The following is a 17,922-nucleotide window of genomic DNA, read 5'->3' as shown; positions in this document are numbered from 1 at the left end:
AATTATCTTTTTTGACCAACTGATAATGTCACATTTACCTACTCAAGACACAATAAATAACCTTACTTTTCAAGCAAAATCCAAGCCACACATGGTAGCACAACCTGGTAACTTAAAAGCTGATAAAATGACACCCTATTGATGCAACAGTGGTACGCTGTATAATAAAGAATCTTAGGTGGTTTTCTCACCTACAATTTCTTGAATTAAAATTTCATAGAATATACTAATGGGAAAGGAAAAATAAAAAGAAGTGAAAAGAAAAGTATTTCTTAGAAAATGTCTTATTCCTAATACAGCAGTACTAATCAGAAATCTCTCATGAATCAAGGAGATGTGATGGGGACTGGGGATCTTCTTTAAATAACCAATTGCAAAACACCTATAATTAACTGCAAGGCCTTTGTTTCCTCAAGGAAAGGTCCAAGGTAAAAAGAAAACAAAAGATATTTCAGGAAGTTGAACAGTCCTCTAGATGGATAGAATAGGCCCTGATATGGGTAATAGGACCTCAGAAGAGAAAAGACACCCCACTCCGAGAAAGAACTAGGACAGAAAGGAAGGAAATCCCCAGATGAAAGTTGCTCATGAGAATTACATAGATAGTACGCATTGCTTTGTTTGTTTCTTTGTGCTCCTCTAATGTAAAGTAGTTCACTTGCCTTTTGAACCCCCTCAGCCTCCCCAGAAGGGAAAGTGTGGGTTTGTGTTTGTTGTTTTGAGCTGATGGCGGGGGGAGTTCTTCATGACCATGATATTTTTGAAGAATCCAGGGTGGTTGTTTGATAGAATATTCCACAATTTGAATATACCTGATTATTCACTCATTAAATTCAAGATGTTTAAGAAATCTTAAATACAACATAGTTGATATTGTATCCTCGAGTTCTTCCATCGCATCAAAAGTAAAATAAAAAGTCAATTTATCCCAAACTGATAAAGCTTGATTACTTAAGATGGCATCCATTAAATTTCCTCACAGAAAGTATGCCATTTTTTCTTAGCAAATAATCTGTAGATTGATACTTTGAAACTGTGATGATCCTATATCCAAACAATTTTCACCCATTATTAAAAATGAACTTTAATGATTCTTGCTTTAGTCAATATCTACATTGTTCACTGCACAATGATTAAAAAAACATAAAGACAAAGATCTTTGCCTGTCTTCTTTGTTGTTTCTGCAGTGGCTGAAACTGCCTAAAGAATAACATGCAAAGTAAGAGTTACTAAGTAAATCTATTAGTTAATCTGAGCAGCTGTAAGTCATTATTTTTACTGCTGTAATCTATGTCACCTACAAACATACTGCAGCATTATCCATTCCACTGTGAATGAACATTCAGACTGTAACCTGTTCTATTTATATAACAATGGTCCTTTGAATATTTTTGTACTTGTTGTCTGGAACTGTGTATATGAGCTTCCTGGATCTATGTGTAAGAGCACAACTGCTGGATAGTATGAAACTCTTATAAATTCTTTATTTAAAAAGATCAAATCTATTCACTTTTCTTTATCTCAGTTATCATAATACTTAATCATAATACTTACACAAACTACCAGCAGTCCAGGACTCTTGTACTGGCCTACTAGCAGAACTCCCCACTACTACAGTTGCCCCCATCCAAGCCACATAGTGGTCAGTGAAATTTTCTTAAGGTATATATACTATTGTATCTCTCTCCTGCCTACATCTTTCATGGGTTTACATTATACTACGAAAAAAACATAGACGTATAATGAAATAGAAATTATGAACCAAAGGACAGGAAGTGTGACGGGTAGAGAGACAGCATAATACAAGCTTGTTTAATCAGAACATGAGAAAGGACTATGCTAGACTTGCCCTAAGAAAACTTTTTTAAAGCCTAAAAGGCCTTAACCTAAACAAAATTAATGTACCTGCCAGACTAAACATCTATACCTTTTAAATAAAGGTAACAAAATCCAAACACACAATGTAACATTTACAATGTCTAGAATCCAATCAACAATTAAGAGATAGGTAAAGACGCAAAATGTGATTCATATCAGAAGGAAAATAGCTGACAGAAAGAAACCCAGAAATGAAGACTCTTAAAACAGTTGTTACAAATACTATTATAAGTTACAGCTATTACAAACAGGTAAAATGATTTGGAGAAAAAAATAAACATGATGAGATAAACAAGAAAAAAACAAACATTTTAAAATTAAGTTTTTAGATATTAAAATGACTAAAAAATCCAATAATATATAAAAAGAATTATATACCATGACCAAATGGGATTTAATCCTGGTATGCAAAGCTGATTCAACATCCAAAAATCAATTAATGTAATCCATCACATTAACAGGCTAAAGAAGAAAAATCTATGATCATATAAATAGATGCAGAAAAAGCATTTAACAAAAATCAACAATCACTGAGTTTAGCAAACTAGGAATAAAGAGAAATTTCTTGTACTTGATAAAGAATATACACAAAAAGCCTACAGTTAACATTACACTTAATGACAAGAAACTGGGTGCCTTCTCCCAAAAATCAGGAAAAATAAAAGAATGTCCCCTCTTACAACTCTTATTCAACATCTGACTGCAGATTCCAGCTTATGAAGTATGTTAAGAAAAGGAAATAAAGAGTAAACAGACTGGAAAGGAATAAATAGAACTGTCTTCACTAGTGGATAAGATGACTGTCTATGAAGGAATTCCAAAACAATCAGCAATAACAACAAAATTCTTGGAACTAATAAGCAATTATAGTAAGGTTACAGAATACAAATTAATATACAAAAGATTATCACATTCCTATATACCAGCAGTGAACAACTGGAATTTGAAATTAAAATAATGCCATTTACATTAGCACTAAAGAAATAAAATAGGCATGAATCTTAAAATACATACAGTGTATCTATGAGGAAAACTACAAAACTCCGACGAAAGAAATGGATGAAAATCTAAATGTAGAGATAATCAATGTACATGGATAGGAAGATTCAATATTGTTAAGATATCAATCCTCCTCAACGTGATCTATAGGTTGAACACAATTAAAATCAAAGTCCTAGCAATTTATTTTGTAGATATCAACAAACTGATTCTAAAGTTTATATGGAAAGGAAAAGACCCAGAATAGGCATCACAATATTGAAGAAAAAGAACAAATTCAAAAGACTAACAATATCCAACTTCAAGACTTACTATAAAGCTACAGACATCAAGACAGTATGGTATTGTCTAAGACAGACAAATTACTCAAGAGCCCAGAAGTAGACCCACACAAATACAGTCAACTGAACTATGACAAAGAAGCAATGGCAATTAAATGCAGGTAGTCTTTCCAAACAAAGGGTACTGGAATAACTGGATATTCATTATGCAAGAAAATTAATCTTGCCACAATCCTTATACCTTTCACAAAAATTAACTCAAAATGGATCTCAGACCTAAATATACATTGCAGAACTATAAAATTTCTAGAGAAAAAATAGAAGAACATCTAGGTGACTTTGGTTTAGCGATGAGTTTTTACATATAACACCAAAAGCACAAACCATTAAAAATTGGCACATTTAACTTCATTAAAATAAAAATTTCTGCAGCCCAAATAACATTCTTAAAAGAATAAAGACACAGCCGGGCATGGTGGCTGATGCCTGTAATCCCAGCACTTTGGGAGGCCGAGGTGGGCAGATCACCTGAGGTCAGGGGTTCAAGACCAGCCTGGCCAACATGGCAAAACCCCATCTCTACTACAAGTACAAAAAAAAAAAAAATTAGCCAGGCGTGGTGGCGGGTGCCTATAATCCCAGCTACTCAGGAGGCTGAGGCAGGAGGATCACTTGAACCCGGGAGGCGGAGGTTGTAGTGAGCCAAGCTCGCGCCACTGCACTCCAGCCTGGGCAACAAGAGTGAGACTCCATCTCAAAAAAAAAGAATAAAGACATAAGTTCGAGACTGGGAGAAAATATTTACAAAACCCATACCTAAGAAAGAACTTGTATCCAAAATACACAGAGCTCTTAAAACTCAACCAGAAAACAAACCACCCAATTGAAAAATTAACAAAAGATTTGAAGAGACATCTCAATAAAAAAGAAACACAGATAGCAAATAATAGCATGAAAAGATGCTCAATATTATATGTCATGAGGGAACTGCAAACTGAAACTATGAGATACTACTATGTGCCTATTAGAATGGCTAAAATCCAAAACACTGACAACACTAAATGTTGCCAAAGATGAAGGACACCTGAAGGAATGTCTCCAAGTTGGAATTTCTATAGCAAGCACTGAAACAATAGAAATAGAGTATAAAATTTCCAACATAGTGGAGGGAGGAATGGGAAGGGGACATAAAATAAGAACAAGAGACATTTTTTTTAAAGTCATCATCAAAAAGAAGCCAAGAAAGAAAACAGAATCCAAAGAATGGAACAAACAAAACCCCCAAAAAGTAGATTATATAAATAAACCAAAATATAATTTTAAATACAATAAATATAAATGGACTAAACTCTCCAGCTAAAAGACAAGCTCCAGCAGGCTGAATAGAAAAACAATAAAATAAAAATCCAGTCCAAATTTAGATGTGCACTTACAAGAGACACACCTAAAACAACAGTTCACTGGCAGATGAAAAAGATAAAGAATGATACAAGGATAAAACAAAAATAAGCTTGTTTAGGAATATTAATATCATAATTAGACTTGAAAACAAAAATTGGTCATTATGTTTTGATAGCCAAGGAAACACGATACACTGTAATATACCTATTATCTAAACAGGGACAAAACCTAACGAGCAAGGAAAAATTGGAAAATCACTTTTTCAAATATAGGTCCATCAGATATCCAAAAACATCACAAAAAGGCTGGATGTGGTGACTCATGCCTATAATCCCAGCACTTTGGGAGGCCGAGGTGGGTGGATTACTTAAGGTTAGGAGTCCGAGACCAGCCTGGCCAACATGGTGAAACCTCATCTCTACTAAAAATACAAAAAAATTAGCCAGGTGTGGTGGCAGGCACCTGTAGTCACAGCTACTCGGGAGGCTGAGGCAGGAGAATTGCTTGAACCCGGGAGGCAGAGGTTGCAGTGAGCCCAGATTGTGCCAATGCACTCCAGCCTAGGTGACAGAGCGAGACTTTGTCTCAAAAAAAAAAAAAAAAAAAAAAAGGCCGGGCACGGTGGCTCACACCTGTAATCCCAGCACTTTGGGAGGCAGAGGCAGGCAGATCACGAGCTCAGGAGATCAAGACCATCCTGGCTAATATGGTGAAACCTCGTCTCTACTGAAAATACAAAAAATTAGCCGGGCGTGGAGGCAGGCACCTGTAGTCCCAACTACTTGGGAGGCTGAGGCAAGAGAACGGTGTGAACCTGGGAGGGGAGCTTGCAGTGAGCCGAGATCATGCCACTGTACTCCAGTCTGGGTGACAGAGTGAGACTCTGTCTCAAAAAACAAACAAACAAACAAAAAAAAACCCACACAGGCTGGGTGCAGTGGCTTATGCCTGTAATCTCAGCACTTTGGGAGGCCAAGATGGGCGGATGACCCGAGGTCAGGAGTTCGAGACCAGCCTGGCCAACATGGTGAAACCCCATCTCTACTAAACTATAAAACTTGGCCGGGCATGGTGGTGGGTGCCTGTAATCCCAGCTACTCAGGAGGCTGAGACAGGAGAATCACTTGAACCCGGGAGGCGGAGGTTGCGTTGAGCCAAGATCGCACCATTGCACTCTAGCCTGGGTGACAGAGTGAGACTCCATTGTCTTAATTAAAAAAAAAAAAAAACTCACTAGAAGTTTTGAATATCCCAATAGGTAGGTTTGACCTCTTGAGTTATCTATAAGACATTGCATATAATAATTTGAGAATATACACTCTTTTCAGGAACATACAGAATATGTATCAGAGTGACTTATTCCTTAGCCATAAAGCAATTTTCATCAAATCTGAAAGATTTTTAAATGAAAAAGATGATACTCTCTGACCACAAAGCAATTAAGTTAGAAATCAATAATAATAAAAAACTATTTTTTTTCAGTTATTTAGAAATATATCACTAGGCTTGGCATGGTGGCTCACACTTGTAATTCTAGCACTTTGGGAGGCCAAAGCAGGAGGATCAGTAGAGCCCAGGAATTTGAGACCAGCCTGGGCAACATGGCAAAACCCTGTCTCTACAAAAAATACAAAAACAACAACAACAACAAAAATTAGCCAGAAGTGGTGGCATGTGCCTGTAGTCCCAGCTACTCCAGTGGCTGAGGTGGGAGGATCGCTTGAGCCTAGGAGGTTGAGGCTACAGTGAGCCGTGATCACACCACTGCACTCCAGCCTCAATGACAGACCAAGACTCTATCTCAAAAAATTAAAGAATTAAAATACATCACCAAATAACATATGAGTCAAAATCATAGCAGAAATCTGAAATTACTTAGAAATGAACAATCATGAAAAATATATCTCAAAGTTATTAAGTACAGTTTTCTGCCCAGATCCCTAGTTCAGGACATTGCCCCAACTGTTGTAAGTATTGTCAACCAAAAGCTGACTTGTCCTCGGCTTTCTGCCTAAGGTCATGCCCCTTCCTAGGGGCAGCCCACACCCCCTAGATAGTTGATACAGGTGTATAAAGGCTGAATCCTCTTGCCCGAACTTGGAACAACTAAAAAAGACCAACAAATATTCACAGCTCTCTAAATTATTAGCTGATGGCTTTGTTGAGAGAGAATCAATTCAACTTTTCCCTTGGCTCAGTTTCCTTCATTCCCCCTCAGGTATTGGTCCCAAAATTATTTCCCCCAATAAGCTTCCAGAGTCTACCTCCAAGGGATTACAAGCTATGATAAGAGGAGTACATTTCAAAAGCTGTTACAGTGATGTAGGCAAGGGATGACACTACCTTAAACAAAGAGAATAGCAACAGAAATGCAGAGAAGTAGATAAATTCAAGAAATATTTAGGAGATGGTGGTGACAATCTGCAAATTTCAAAACCACACAATGAGATATAATAGTAAACACCTTGTCATGAAGAATGTCTTATTGATGATTACCAAAACTGAGGCTTTTCTGTGTCCTGCCTCTGTAATCTATGACATTGCAGATGGTGGAAACTCCATCAGCCTTAGCCACTGAATAAGGATAGCATAGAACAAAATGCCTCCTTCTCACCCTACAACCTGACGAATGAGAATTGAACACACAGAATGAAGAAAAACTAAATCTGTGTTATTTAAAGTGACAGGAGAGGGGCAGTAAAAATGTGGTATAGTCGAGGTCTGGTGAACTAATGACAACTCCACAAACTCCAATTAAATTTAGCATATTACTAGAGTTTTCCAAGGAATCTAGTTCAGAATCTACTGGGAAATTTGGCTGCCATGCACCATGTGACTACACTGAAAAATTCCTGCTGTAGATACAAACAAGGAAACAGTTTAAATTCAAACAAATTGGGGAAATACACTCTACTATCAATGCATTACTCATTTTTTATTTGATCATAATTTTCCACTGATTTTATTGCTCTCTTTAAATCACAAAATAGTTATATTTAGTTTCATCATTATCAGTTTAGTTTTGGAGTATCATTTGAGTTGGCAGACCTCAGACTGAGGTGATGCACATTTGCATCAATACTGTTTGGGGTCTGTAATTATCCAGTAACTAGTAAACATATATATGTTGGAGTCTATGATTTATCCACATCTCTACTACTGCACACACACACACACACACACACACACACACAGTCTTTCCTCAGTCTGTCATACACATATATACAAATAACTATATAAACATATTTAAATAAGAATCAATATTCAGTACCTACAAAAATATAATCCAGATGTATTATGCACTAAACAAACCAATACATGACACTATTTTATGACACTATTTCTTTGGCAGAGAAAGGCAAAACTGATTTTGCCTGCCTATTTCTCTCTACTTAGGCAAATAAAAATACTAGATCCCTAACTCTGCTCCAGGGATCGGAAATCAGTGCATTTCAGTGGCCAGATTAGAGCAAAACGCTTCACACACAGGAAGTTTCCAAACAAAAAAAGCAGTGTTTTTTTCACATTACAATGTGTTTCCACATTCCTGCCTGAATGTTATGCACAGCCTTTTCCAACAGAGTAATAGAAAAAGGAAAAAAATGGTATTCACGAATGACTAACAATAAAACGAGAAAGAAGATGAAGGACTGAGAGAAATAAAAGGAGACAGAAACAGCAAATTTAACAGTAAAAGACAGAAAAAGAACTTGTGAAATTATGCTTAAACCCAAATGTGCATGTTGGAATAATAAAAGAAAATATAAGCACCCATTGGAAAGGAAAGAAGAAAAAAAGCCACAGAACACAAGTTCCTGTCTCCCAGGGAATATCATTCTAATCTCAAATGACCACATCACTTCAATAATAGGAAAACAGCAAAATATACATCTCATTATTTAATGGATTTCACATAGATTATTTTAATGCCATTTTTTTAACATAACTTTTCCTTAGGCGTTATTCAATCTCCTTAAATATTAAATGTCTTCTCCTGAAGACGAAATTGGCAAATAAATTAACAAGATGTAAGATTGTGAAGAAGGTATAAATTGTAATGTTTTTGCAAAGGTTTCTTCCATATAACCTTAACCCCAGAGTCATGTATAACATGTGAAAATTTTTCTAAGCTGCATGAAATAGACAAAATAAAAAGATTTCTGACTTAGCCACATATTTTTATCCCTCTTAAGTATGAATTATTGGTTGTATATAAGCAACAAAAGTAACTTTTTAAAAAAATGTTGTATTATGCCAAAAGGAAGATGAGAAGAATAGGCAAAGGCAAACAGCCAGGGCAGAAAAGAAAGGACTACCATATAGCCCACACACACTACGCAGAGACAGGGCAGACACACTACATCAGAAGACTAATAGTAAAATAAGTCAAATGGGAGAGCCAGACTTTCAAAGAACATAAGATGTCATGGGAACAGGCTGGTGTAAAGGCAATAAGGTTCAGTAAAAGACTTTCATACATTTGAATCTTAGATTCCTATAAATTTCTATTAGTCCAGCCTAATGAACACAAGGACAGCCTACAAGAATTGATGACTAGTAGTCACTAACAAGTATATACTGAATTTATTTGAATAATCCTAGATCATTTTGTTTCAATTATCTATTTGCTGAAAGTTTATCATGTTTTGCTTAATATTCCTTTTTTTCCCCAGGTATCTCTATTATAAAATTGAAGATTAAGGGGGAAAAGGGAGAAAATTATAGTCAAATTCTGGTCTATAAATATTACAAAAGAACTTTAAATATGTGATTGCTTAATTCATTTCTATACATATATATACATATTTCATTTTGATTTATTCACCAAATAACCACTTGCTGAATATATACTCTGTAACAAGCATTAAGTATTAGAAATACAAAGAAAACTAACTCATGGTCAATTTTACTACAAAATAGTAACCAGCCAGATGTGGTGGCTTACACCTGTAATCCCAGCACTTTGGGAGGCCAAGGCAGGGGGAGCACTTGAGGTCAGGAGTTTCAGACTAGTCTGGCCAACATGGTGAAACCTTGTATCTATTAAAAATACAAAAATTAGCCAGGCGTGGTGGTGCATGCCTGTAGTCCCAGCTAAGTGGGGGCTAAGGCAGATGAATCGCTTGAACCCAGGAGGCAGAGGTTGCAGTGAGCTGAGATCACACCACTGCCCTCCAGCCTGGGCAACAGAATGAGACTCTGTCTCAAAAAACAACCACCACAACAACAAAAATTTTACGATAAAATAGTAATCAAATTAATATAAAGCAATCATTTGCAAAGAAAAATAAAATTTATATATTGCAGAGAATCCTATACTATTTTAAGAAAAGAGCAATCCATCAATATAAATCAGTACATGCGGGGAAAAATATTTCTATATCAAACTAAGTCTTGGGAACATTGCGAGTCATGGGCAACACTTTATGAGATATTGCTCCTGTTTGTTATTATATTTTCTTTTTCTTTAACAATTATTTTAACTCAATCATCACTCCTTTCCTCTTTTAATAGTTACTTGAGAAAAATGTGCCTTATATTGTTATTGGGTAGAATGGTCATTATATATCCATAAGGTCTAATTAGTATATAGTGCTGTTCAAGTCCTCTATTCTCTCCCTTACTGATCTCTCTAGATGTTGCATCCATTACTTATAGTGTGCTATTAAAGTCTCCAACTATTATTGTAGAATTAGTCTGTTTCTCCCTTCAATTCCGTCAATGTTTATCTCAAATATTTTAGGGCCATGTTTCCTGGTGCATATACATTTGTAATTGTTAATCAATATAAAATGTCCTTCTTTGTCTCTTAGAATAGTTTTGGACCTAAAGTTTATCTTGTCTGACATTAGTATGCCACCCCAGCTCTCTTTTGGTTACTATTTGCATGGGATATCTTTTTCCTTCCTTTCACTTTCAACCTATTTGTGTCTCTGCATCTAAAGTGAGTTTCTTATAGACAGCATATAGTTGAGTCACTTTTTTTAATCTATTCTTCCCTCTGCTACAATAAGATATTATTCTACACACACACTAGGATGGCAATGGTTTTCCTTATAAAAGAAAGAAAATAACAAGGGTTGGCAAGGATATGAAGAGATTGAAACCCTTATATATTCTTGGTAGAAATGTAAAATGGGACAGCCACCATGGAAAATAATTTGCTAGTATCTCCAAAAGTTACACATAGAATTACCATATAACCCAGCAATTTCACTTCTAAGAATATACCCAAAATAATTGAAAACAGGTATACAAATAAATACATGGACATAAATGTTCATAGCAGTACCATTTACAATAGCCAAGAGGTAAAAACAACCCAAATGTCCATCAATAGATGAATAAATAGATAAGGCCAGGTGCAGTGGCTCATGTCTATAATCCCAGCACTCTGGGAGGCCAATGTGGGTGGATCACTTGAGCCCAGGAATTCAAGATCAACTGAGGCAACATGGTGAAAACCCACTACAAAAAAATACAAAAATTAGGCATAGTGGCACACACCTGTAGTCCTAGCTACTCAGGAGGGTAAGGCAGGAGGATTAGTAGAGCCCAGGAGATTAAAGCTGCAGTGAGCTGGGATCACACCACTGCACTCTATCCTGGGTAAAAGAGCGAGACCCTATCTCAAAAAAATAAAAAATAGACAAAATGTGGCATGTACATACAATAGAAAATTATCCAACCGTAAAAAGGGATAAACGGTAGAACATGGATGAACCTTAAAAACACTATTCTGTGTGAAAGAAACCAGACACAAAAGTTCACATGTTGTGATTCCATTTATTTATATGAAATATCCCCAGAATAAGTAAATCCACAGAGACACAAAGTAAATTAACGGTTGTCAGGGACTAGATGGAAAGAAAATAAGAAGTACATACTAATGAGCACAGAGTTTCTTTGGGGAGTAATGAAGATGTTCTGAAATTAGATAGTGATTACAGTTATACAACCTTGTAAATATATAAAAAATCACCGAATTGTGCACTTTGAAAGGCTGAATTGTATAGTATTAAAAATTTATCTTAATTTTTAAAAATCTAATCTTTAGTATAAAAATCTGAACAAGTTACCTGCAGGCCAGGGGGTAGGTGAGAACTGACTTGGAAGGATCATGAGGGAAATCTCCAGGGAAATAGTATGTTCAGCACCTTGGTGGGATTCTAAGTTATATATATATATATATATATGCATATGTCAAAATCCACAAATACACACTTAAGATTTGTTCACGTTATATTGTGTGCAAATTTGGCATCAAAATAACAAAACTGTATACAAATACTGAATTCAATTAATAACACATGTTGAAGTATTTAATGGGACATATACTGGTTGTGCAATTTACTCTGAAATGCAACAAAAATAAAATGGATTAGTATATGAACAGATAAGTGGTAAAGCAAATCTAGAAAAAGGTTAATAGTGGGATCTTAGTGTTGGGTATACGAGTATAAACCGTAACAATTATTTCAAAATGCCGTATGATTGAAATTTTTCAAAATAAAATACTTGGAGAAAAGTTTATGAATAAAAAAAATCTGTAAGTCATGAATACTATGCAGAAATTTAGAAAATAGTTATAAGACAGAGAATGACTGGGTGGCAGTATTAGAGAATCTTCTCTTGAAGACATGATACTTAGGCTAAGATATGAAAGACTGCAAGGAGCTATTTTTGTGAAGATATCAGCAAGAGTCTGCTAGGTCCTGCCATCCCCCTTCACCCCGCAAAAGATTAAAAAAAAAAAAAACAACTTATCCTAAGGCCCTGAAACTTGCTGTGTTCAAGTAAGCTAATGTGACTGAAGTATGGGAGGCAAAGAAGGGAGTAGTATACAGTAAGACTGGAGAGAAAAAGCAGGTGTCAAATTACATAAGGATAGTAGTCAGAGTAAAGAATTGTGATTTTTATCTAAGTTCAATGGAGTCATTACAGAATTTAAAGCAGAAATGGGCTGGGATGAGATGAAATATGTCCTTGTTCTTTAAAGATTTTAAATATCTCACTGTCAGCTATGTGAAATGTTTAAGAAATGAAGTAAAGAAACTATTGCCACAGTCCCTGCAAAAGACAAAAGTAGTTTGGAGGAGAGTGGTAGTAATGAAGACAGTGTATATAAGATGAACTGACAATGCCTATTGATGTATTTACAACAGGATGATGAGGAAAAGAGGCATCCAGGAGAGACTCAGTTTTCGCCTGACTGAAAGGGGTGACATTTATTGAGATTTGGAAATTCTGGGAGAAGTAGGTTTGTAGTATGGTAGACCTGAGGATCAAAAAAAAAGTTTTTATTTAAATTGGGCATGATGTGATTGTGAGAAAGACAAGCAAAGGAAAAGAATCTGAATAATCTGGAAGTTGTTAAAGGACAGGTTTTAGATTCACAATTTATTTTCCTTTCAAGAATCAATTTTGACTTGATTGTATTAAGGACCTTTGGCCCAGTAAAAAGATCAAACTTCAATGGAAATCAAGCTCACTGATTACTGTTGTCTATCATTGAGGTTAAAGACAAACTGAGGATCAATAGCTCTGTATCTCTCAACTTAGATAGGTCAAAGTAAAAAATCAGGAACAAGAATGAGAGAAACTAGGTAGTCCAAAAAACAAATACACACAAGTAACATATTAAGTCTTAACTGTCTCTCACCTCATCAAGGATAGGAGACTGTCTGCTTCTTTAATTCCATGTATAACACATTTGAGTACCTTACAGTATTTTACACAAAGTAGTCGCTCAAATTTTAGCTGCCATCCTCTAATCCCATTGGTTTAGACACAGTATAATAAAAAGTCTGTGGTCTTTGGAGTCAAATAAACCTAAATTTAAACCAGGGTCCACCACTCGATAGTTCTGTGACCTTGAGCAAATTACTTATCATTCCTAATCATTAGTTTCCTTAAATGTAAACAAAAATAATTAAACCCAAGAATTAGCATTAGAAACAACATTTCCAAAGTGCCTGGCCTAAGGAAGAAATGCTCCATAAACTGGAGTTACCATTATGTAAAAGGCACTTAATTCATCAATGCTCAATACAGTGAGTTTCCTACTTTGGCAGCATAGATTAATGTTTCCAGAAGAAAAGCAAAGACATGAGAGAGGAGGAAATCACATAAAACAGGATAAATTTCATTTTCATCACATAACACAGAAAGAATTAAGAGAGAACTCTATGAATAGGTATAACACATGGACAATCAACAACTTACAAATGGATAGGTTCAAAGGTTTGATTATAAATCAGTTGTTTAGAACTAGGAACACATTTTCACATGGAATCATAATCATAGTTAAAATGTGATATATCTCAATAAAATCAGTAGTAAAAAACTTACGAAATATCAAACAACACAGAAAGCCAACAGACTTTAATAAAACATAATTTAATTTACTTTAGAAAGTAGCAATTCAAGGAAAAGATTTTATGCGAGGCTTCTGAGGTGATTCAGAAGAGATTTTCAGAGAAATTCTAAAAGCTTTGTAAGAGCTGATGACCCTAGTTCTTTATGGTTTATTTTACCTCAAATTTTATGGTTTCCCTTTCTTTCAGTATAAGCAAAACACCAGTACTCTTATACTTAATAGCCATGATTGCTATCATTTATTTCACAAGGAAGAGAGAGTAATTGGGGAAGAATTAGAAGAAGGACAGGAAAGAGAAAGGAGTCATAAAGGATGTGCCCAAGTACAAAGAAAAAAGACTTAGATTAGATTAGGTAACTTCAGTAGGAAAAAATAAAAAATGAAAAGGAGGTAAAGCACAGCATTAAAATATTGAGGGAGGAAAGCAAAGTGATGAGAACTAGTTAGACAGAGGCCCATCATGATGAGCTGGTTATCTTAAAGGTGACAGGTTATAACAAAAGTGGAAAATGGCCAGGTGCATTAGCTTATGCCTGTAATCCCAGCACTTTGGGAGGCTGAGGTGGGCAGATCACCTAAGGTCAGGAGTTCGAGACCAGCCTGGCCAGTATGGTGAAACCCCGTCTCTACTAAAAATACAAAAAAATTAGCTGGCATTGTGGTGTGTGCCTGCAATCCCAGCTACTCAGGAGGCGAAGGCAGGAGAATCACCTGAATCCGGGAGGCAGAAGTTGCAGTGAGCAGAGATCGCACCACTGCACTCCAACCTGGGCAACAAGAGTGAAAAGTCTGTCTCAAAAAAAAGAAAGAAAGAAAGAAAGAAAGTGGAAGAAAAGGCATAAAGGAAGCAAAGCAATCCACGGCCTGCTATTTACACAAAGGGAATGCTCGCAAGTCCAAAATTCACCATTCAAAATGTGGCACTGCAGTGTAACTGTAAATTTTCTTCTAATCCCTTTATTTCCCTAAATTTCTCTAAATATTGTCCTTTTATATGTAGATACTGTAATAATAATAATAACAGTATTATTATATCCAATGAGGTTGATAATAATATCTAACCTAGAACTAGAAAAAGAGCTTTTTAAATGTAAAGATGTCTGACAGGATGGAATTAAACTATTTTAGAAAACTATCCTCAAAAGCCAGTAGGTATATTATATGCCTCTTAGGCAATGAGGAATACCAGTGATTTCAAACCATGAACAGAAACTTTTGATTTTTCTCCATAAAGAAACCACAGAATCAGTTCTATATAGTCCAATTTATTTAGCAGTCGAGCAAATGTTCCTATGAAGTACTGATATGCTTTTTGAAATGTTAATGATTCTGAAAAAAAAAATGAAGAGATGAGGTAGTCAGATAAAATAAGATTTTCTACGGTCTGGTCTTAAATCCAGGACCTATATCAATAAGATAGATTTTTGCCAAGCAAACAACAAAACACACTTAATGATGGGCAAAGCCCAAATAATTTAGACAGAACCAACTACAAACAAGGATGCAATAAGCCAAACTGCTTTTCAGGTCACTAAAGACCTGCTAAGTTAGACTGTCCCATTTGCAAAGAACACGCTTACTAGTACAAGTGATCACTTCCAGACCAATAAGATATTTCTACATATCACAACTATATGAACTTTGCCAAATCAAATGCTCTCTAGAGGTAGAAAATAGATCTAAATAATCTTAGTGAGAAAACAGGCCTACAGAAATGTTCGTGTGGCACGATGAGATGCTTGGACTGAGGCGTGCAGGAATGCTGAGAAGACGCTGGGATCCCTACAAGCATTGCCTAATTTCTCTCATCTGTACAAATTTCTGTCAAATGTATACAATTACTGATTTGATTATTAAACCTGCAAAGTTATTTAACAATGTTGTTAATCCATATAATAGCATGCCCTTACACATTTTCTCAATTAGCAGATACCAAAAATAGTTCTCATGACCGCCAAGAATATTTTTAAAATTAAAAAGTTGCGAGCCGGGGGTGGTGGCTCACGCCTGTAATCCCAGCACTTTGGGAGGCTGAGGCGGGTGGATCACCTGAGGTCAGGAGTTCGAGACCAGCCTGGCCAACATAGTGAAACTCCATCTCTACTAAAAATACAAAAAATTAGCTGGGCATGATGGCAGGCACCTGTAATCCCAGCTACTAGGGAGGCTGAGGCAGGAGAATCGCTTGAACCTGGAAGGCAGAGGTTGCAGTGAGCGGAGATCGTGCCATTGCACTCCAGCCTGGGCAATGACAGCAAAACTCCATCTTAAAAAAAAAAAAAAAGAAAAAGAAAAGAAATTAAAAAGTTGGGAAACACTGCCCAAATACAAGTACATGTAAAACAGCCATTAAAAACTCCTCCAGTCTACCTTTTATTCCAATTTAGATCATTCAGTTCTAATTTCCCACATCTATTTTATCTTTCCCATCTAACAAGATTAAGTTGATACCTAACATCTTAGCAAAAGGCAAAAACTTAAAGAACTATGTCACATATGGTATCTTCATTTTAATCCAAATGTTCTTAATTTTAACAAACCACATTCAACTATGTACATATAAATTGACATTAAACTTATATCCAATCTTTAGAATTCTTAAGACAATTCCTTCTTTGAATTAGCCTGTGATCTCATCTTACAAAAGAGCTATGTATAGTTAAGGTCAAATTACTCTTTAAAGTCTCCTTTAATAATAGAATTTGGCAATTCAACTGATACATTCTTCCAGAGCAACAAGTAATCAAAATCTAAAACTATTAAAGTATTATTTGCTCTATGGGAATTACTTATTACCTGTTGACTCAACCGTATCTGCTGAAAGACACAGAAATCCTACCAAAGTTAATTTAAGGACTTACCAATTTCCCTTGCAATTCTGACAGCTTCTTCTGCATCCTGTAAAAGCAGGAAATGAGACTCAACATTAATCCCATGAGGCATTGCACAATGTCTTTAGGGCAGTCATATATTGCACTACTGTCTCCTCCGATTCATTTAATGTTCAATTTTACTACCTTCTAACCCTTTTCATTCAGAGAAATGTAAAATTAATACCATAAGTGGAATGTAAATTCTACCTCATCATTATTATATTAAGAAACTCAAAGCAGTTGAAATGAGCTGGCAGGAAGCACTACCAGAATTGCCAATGATTTGGTGCAGTTGCCGGAATTTAATGGCAGAATTTAGATGTTTACAATCAATACTGAATCATAAATCAGGTCATTAAAGCTTGTCCGCAGCCAGCTTGTTTCTGTCCAATATTATGTGTCATGTTTTCCTAGATTCTGTCAGCAGGGGGAGTTGATTCTCTATTGTTTGGGAGTAGTTGATCAATTTTGCAGAAATATAAAAGTTAATTTCCAGTACCTACAGGAATTACGAATTGTTCCAAAAAATCCTTTTGGTAATCTGCATTACCTTTTCTTTTCTATTGTTTCTTTCTTTTTTTTTCAGGTACATATTTTATCTCTACAATTGTATCTTGTTACATAAATTAAAACTTTAATTTCAATGAACCAACTACTGGAGGAAAAAACTCCAAAAAGCAAAAGAAAGAAAATACCTTCCTAAACAGTAAGGGGTAAAAGTTTATCCATTTAAGGATTAGTTATTGCTAAATATTAACCAATGCCACTTCTACCTCTAAGAAGATGAAAAGACAAAAACTTCCCTTGAATCTAAGTAATTTCACTGATCATTAACCCTCACCTAACACATCCAACACAGGACACTGCTGAATCATTTCCCCAAATAACAATAAAGATAATGTTGAAATCTAAGCCTCCTTCGTGTGTGTGGGTGTGGGTGTGGTGTGTGTGTGTGTGTGTTTGTGTAATTCAGTGACACAAACTAAACTACCACAAAGACTGACAATATTGTTTTGAAACCACAGCTGGTAAGTGTGACTGAATTTTTAGAAAATGACTAAAATGCTGAAGTGAAGCCCAGTGTCTTTTAAGCTTTTAAGCTAATACATTT

At 35.6% G+C, this 17,922-nt stretch overlaps 1 protein-coding gene across 3 annotated transcripts in view; it reads right to left on the bottom strand.

The window, feature by feature from the left end:
- PCCA (propionyl-CoA carboxylase subunit alpha) overlaps positions 1-17,922 on the bottom strand; it is a 439,968-nt gene that overhangs the window by 275,709 nt on the left and 146,337 nt on the right. For all 3 annotated transcript variants that reach the window (XM_034936916.3, XM_003832051.5, XM_034936917.3), the window contains exon 8: positions 16,800-16,836. In XM_034936916.3, the coding sequence (XP_034792807.3) occupies positions 16,800-16,836 (37 nt within the window). The remainder of the gene's footprint in view (positions 1-16,799; positions 16,837-17,922) is intronic.

The sequence above is a fragment of the Pan paniscus genome, chromosome 14, assembly GCF_029289425.2.
Source record: "Pan paniscus chromosome 14, NHGRI_mPanPan1-v2.0_pri, whole genome shotgun sequence".
Taxonomy (NCBI): domain Eukaryota; kingdom Metazoa; phylum Chordata; class Mammalia; order Primates; family Hominidae; genus Pan; species Pan paniscus.
This window is presented reverse-complemented; position numbering and strand designations above follow the sequence as displayed.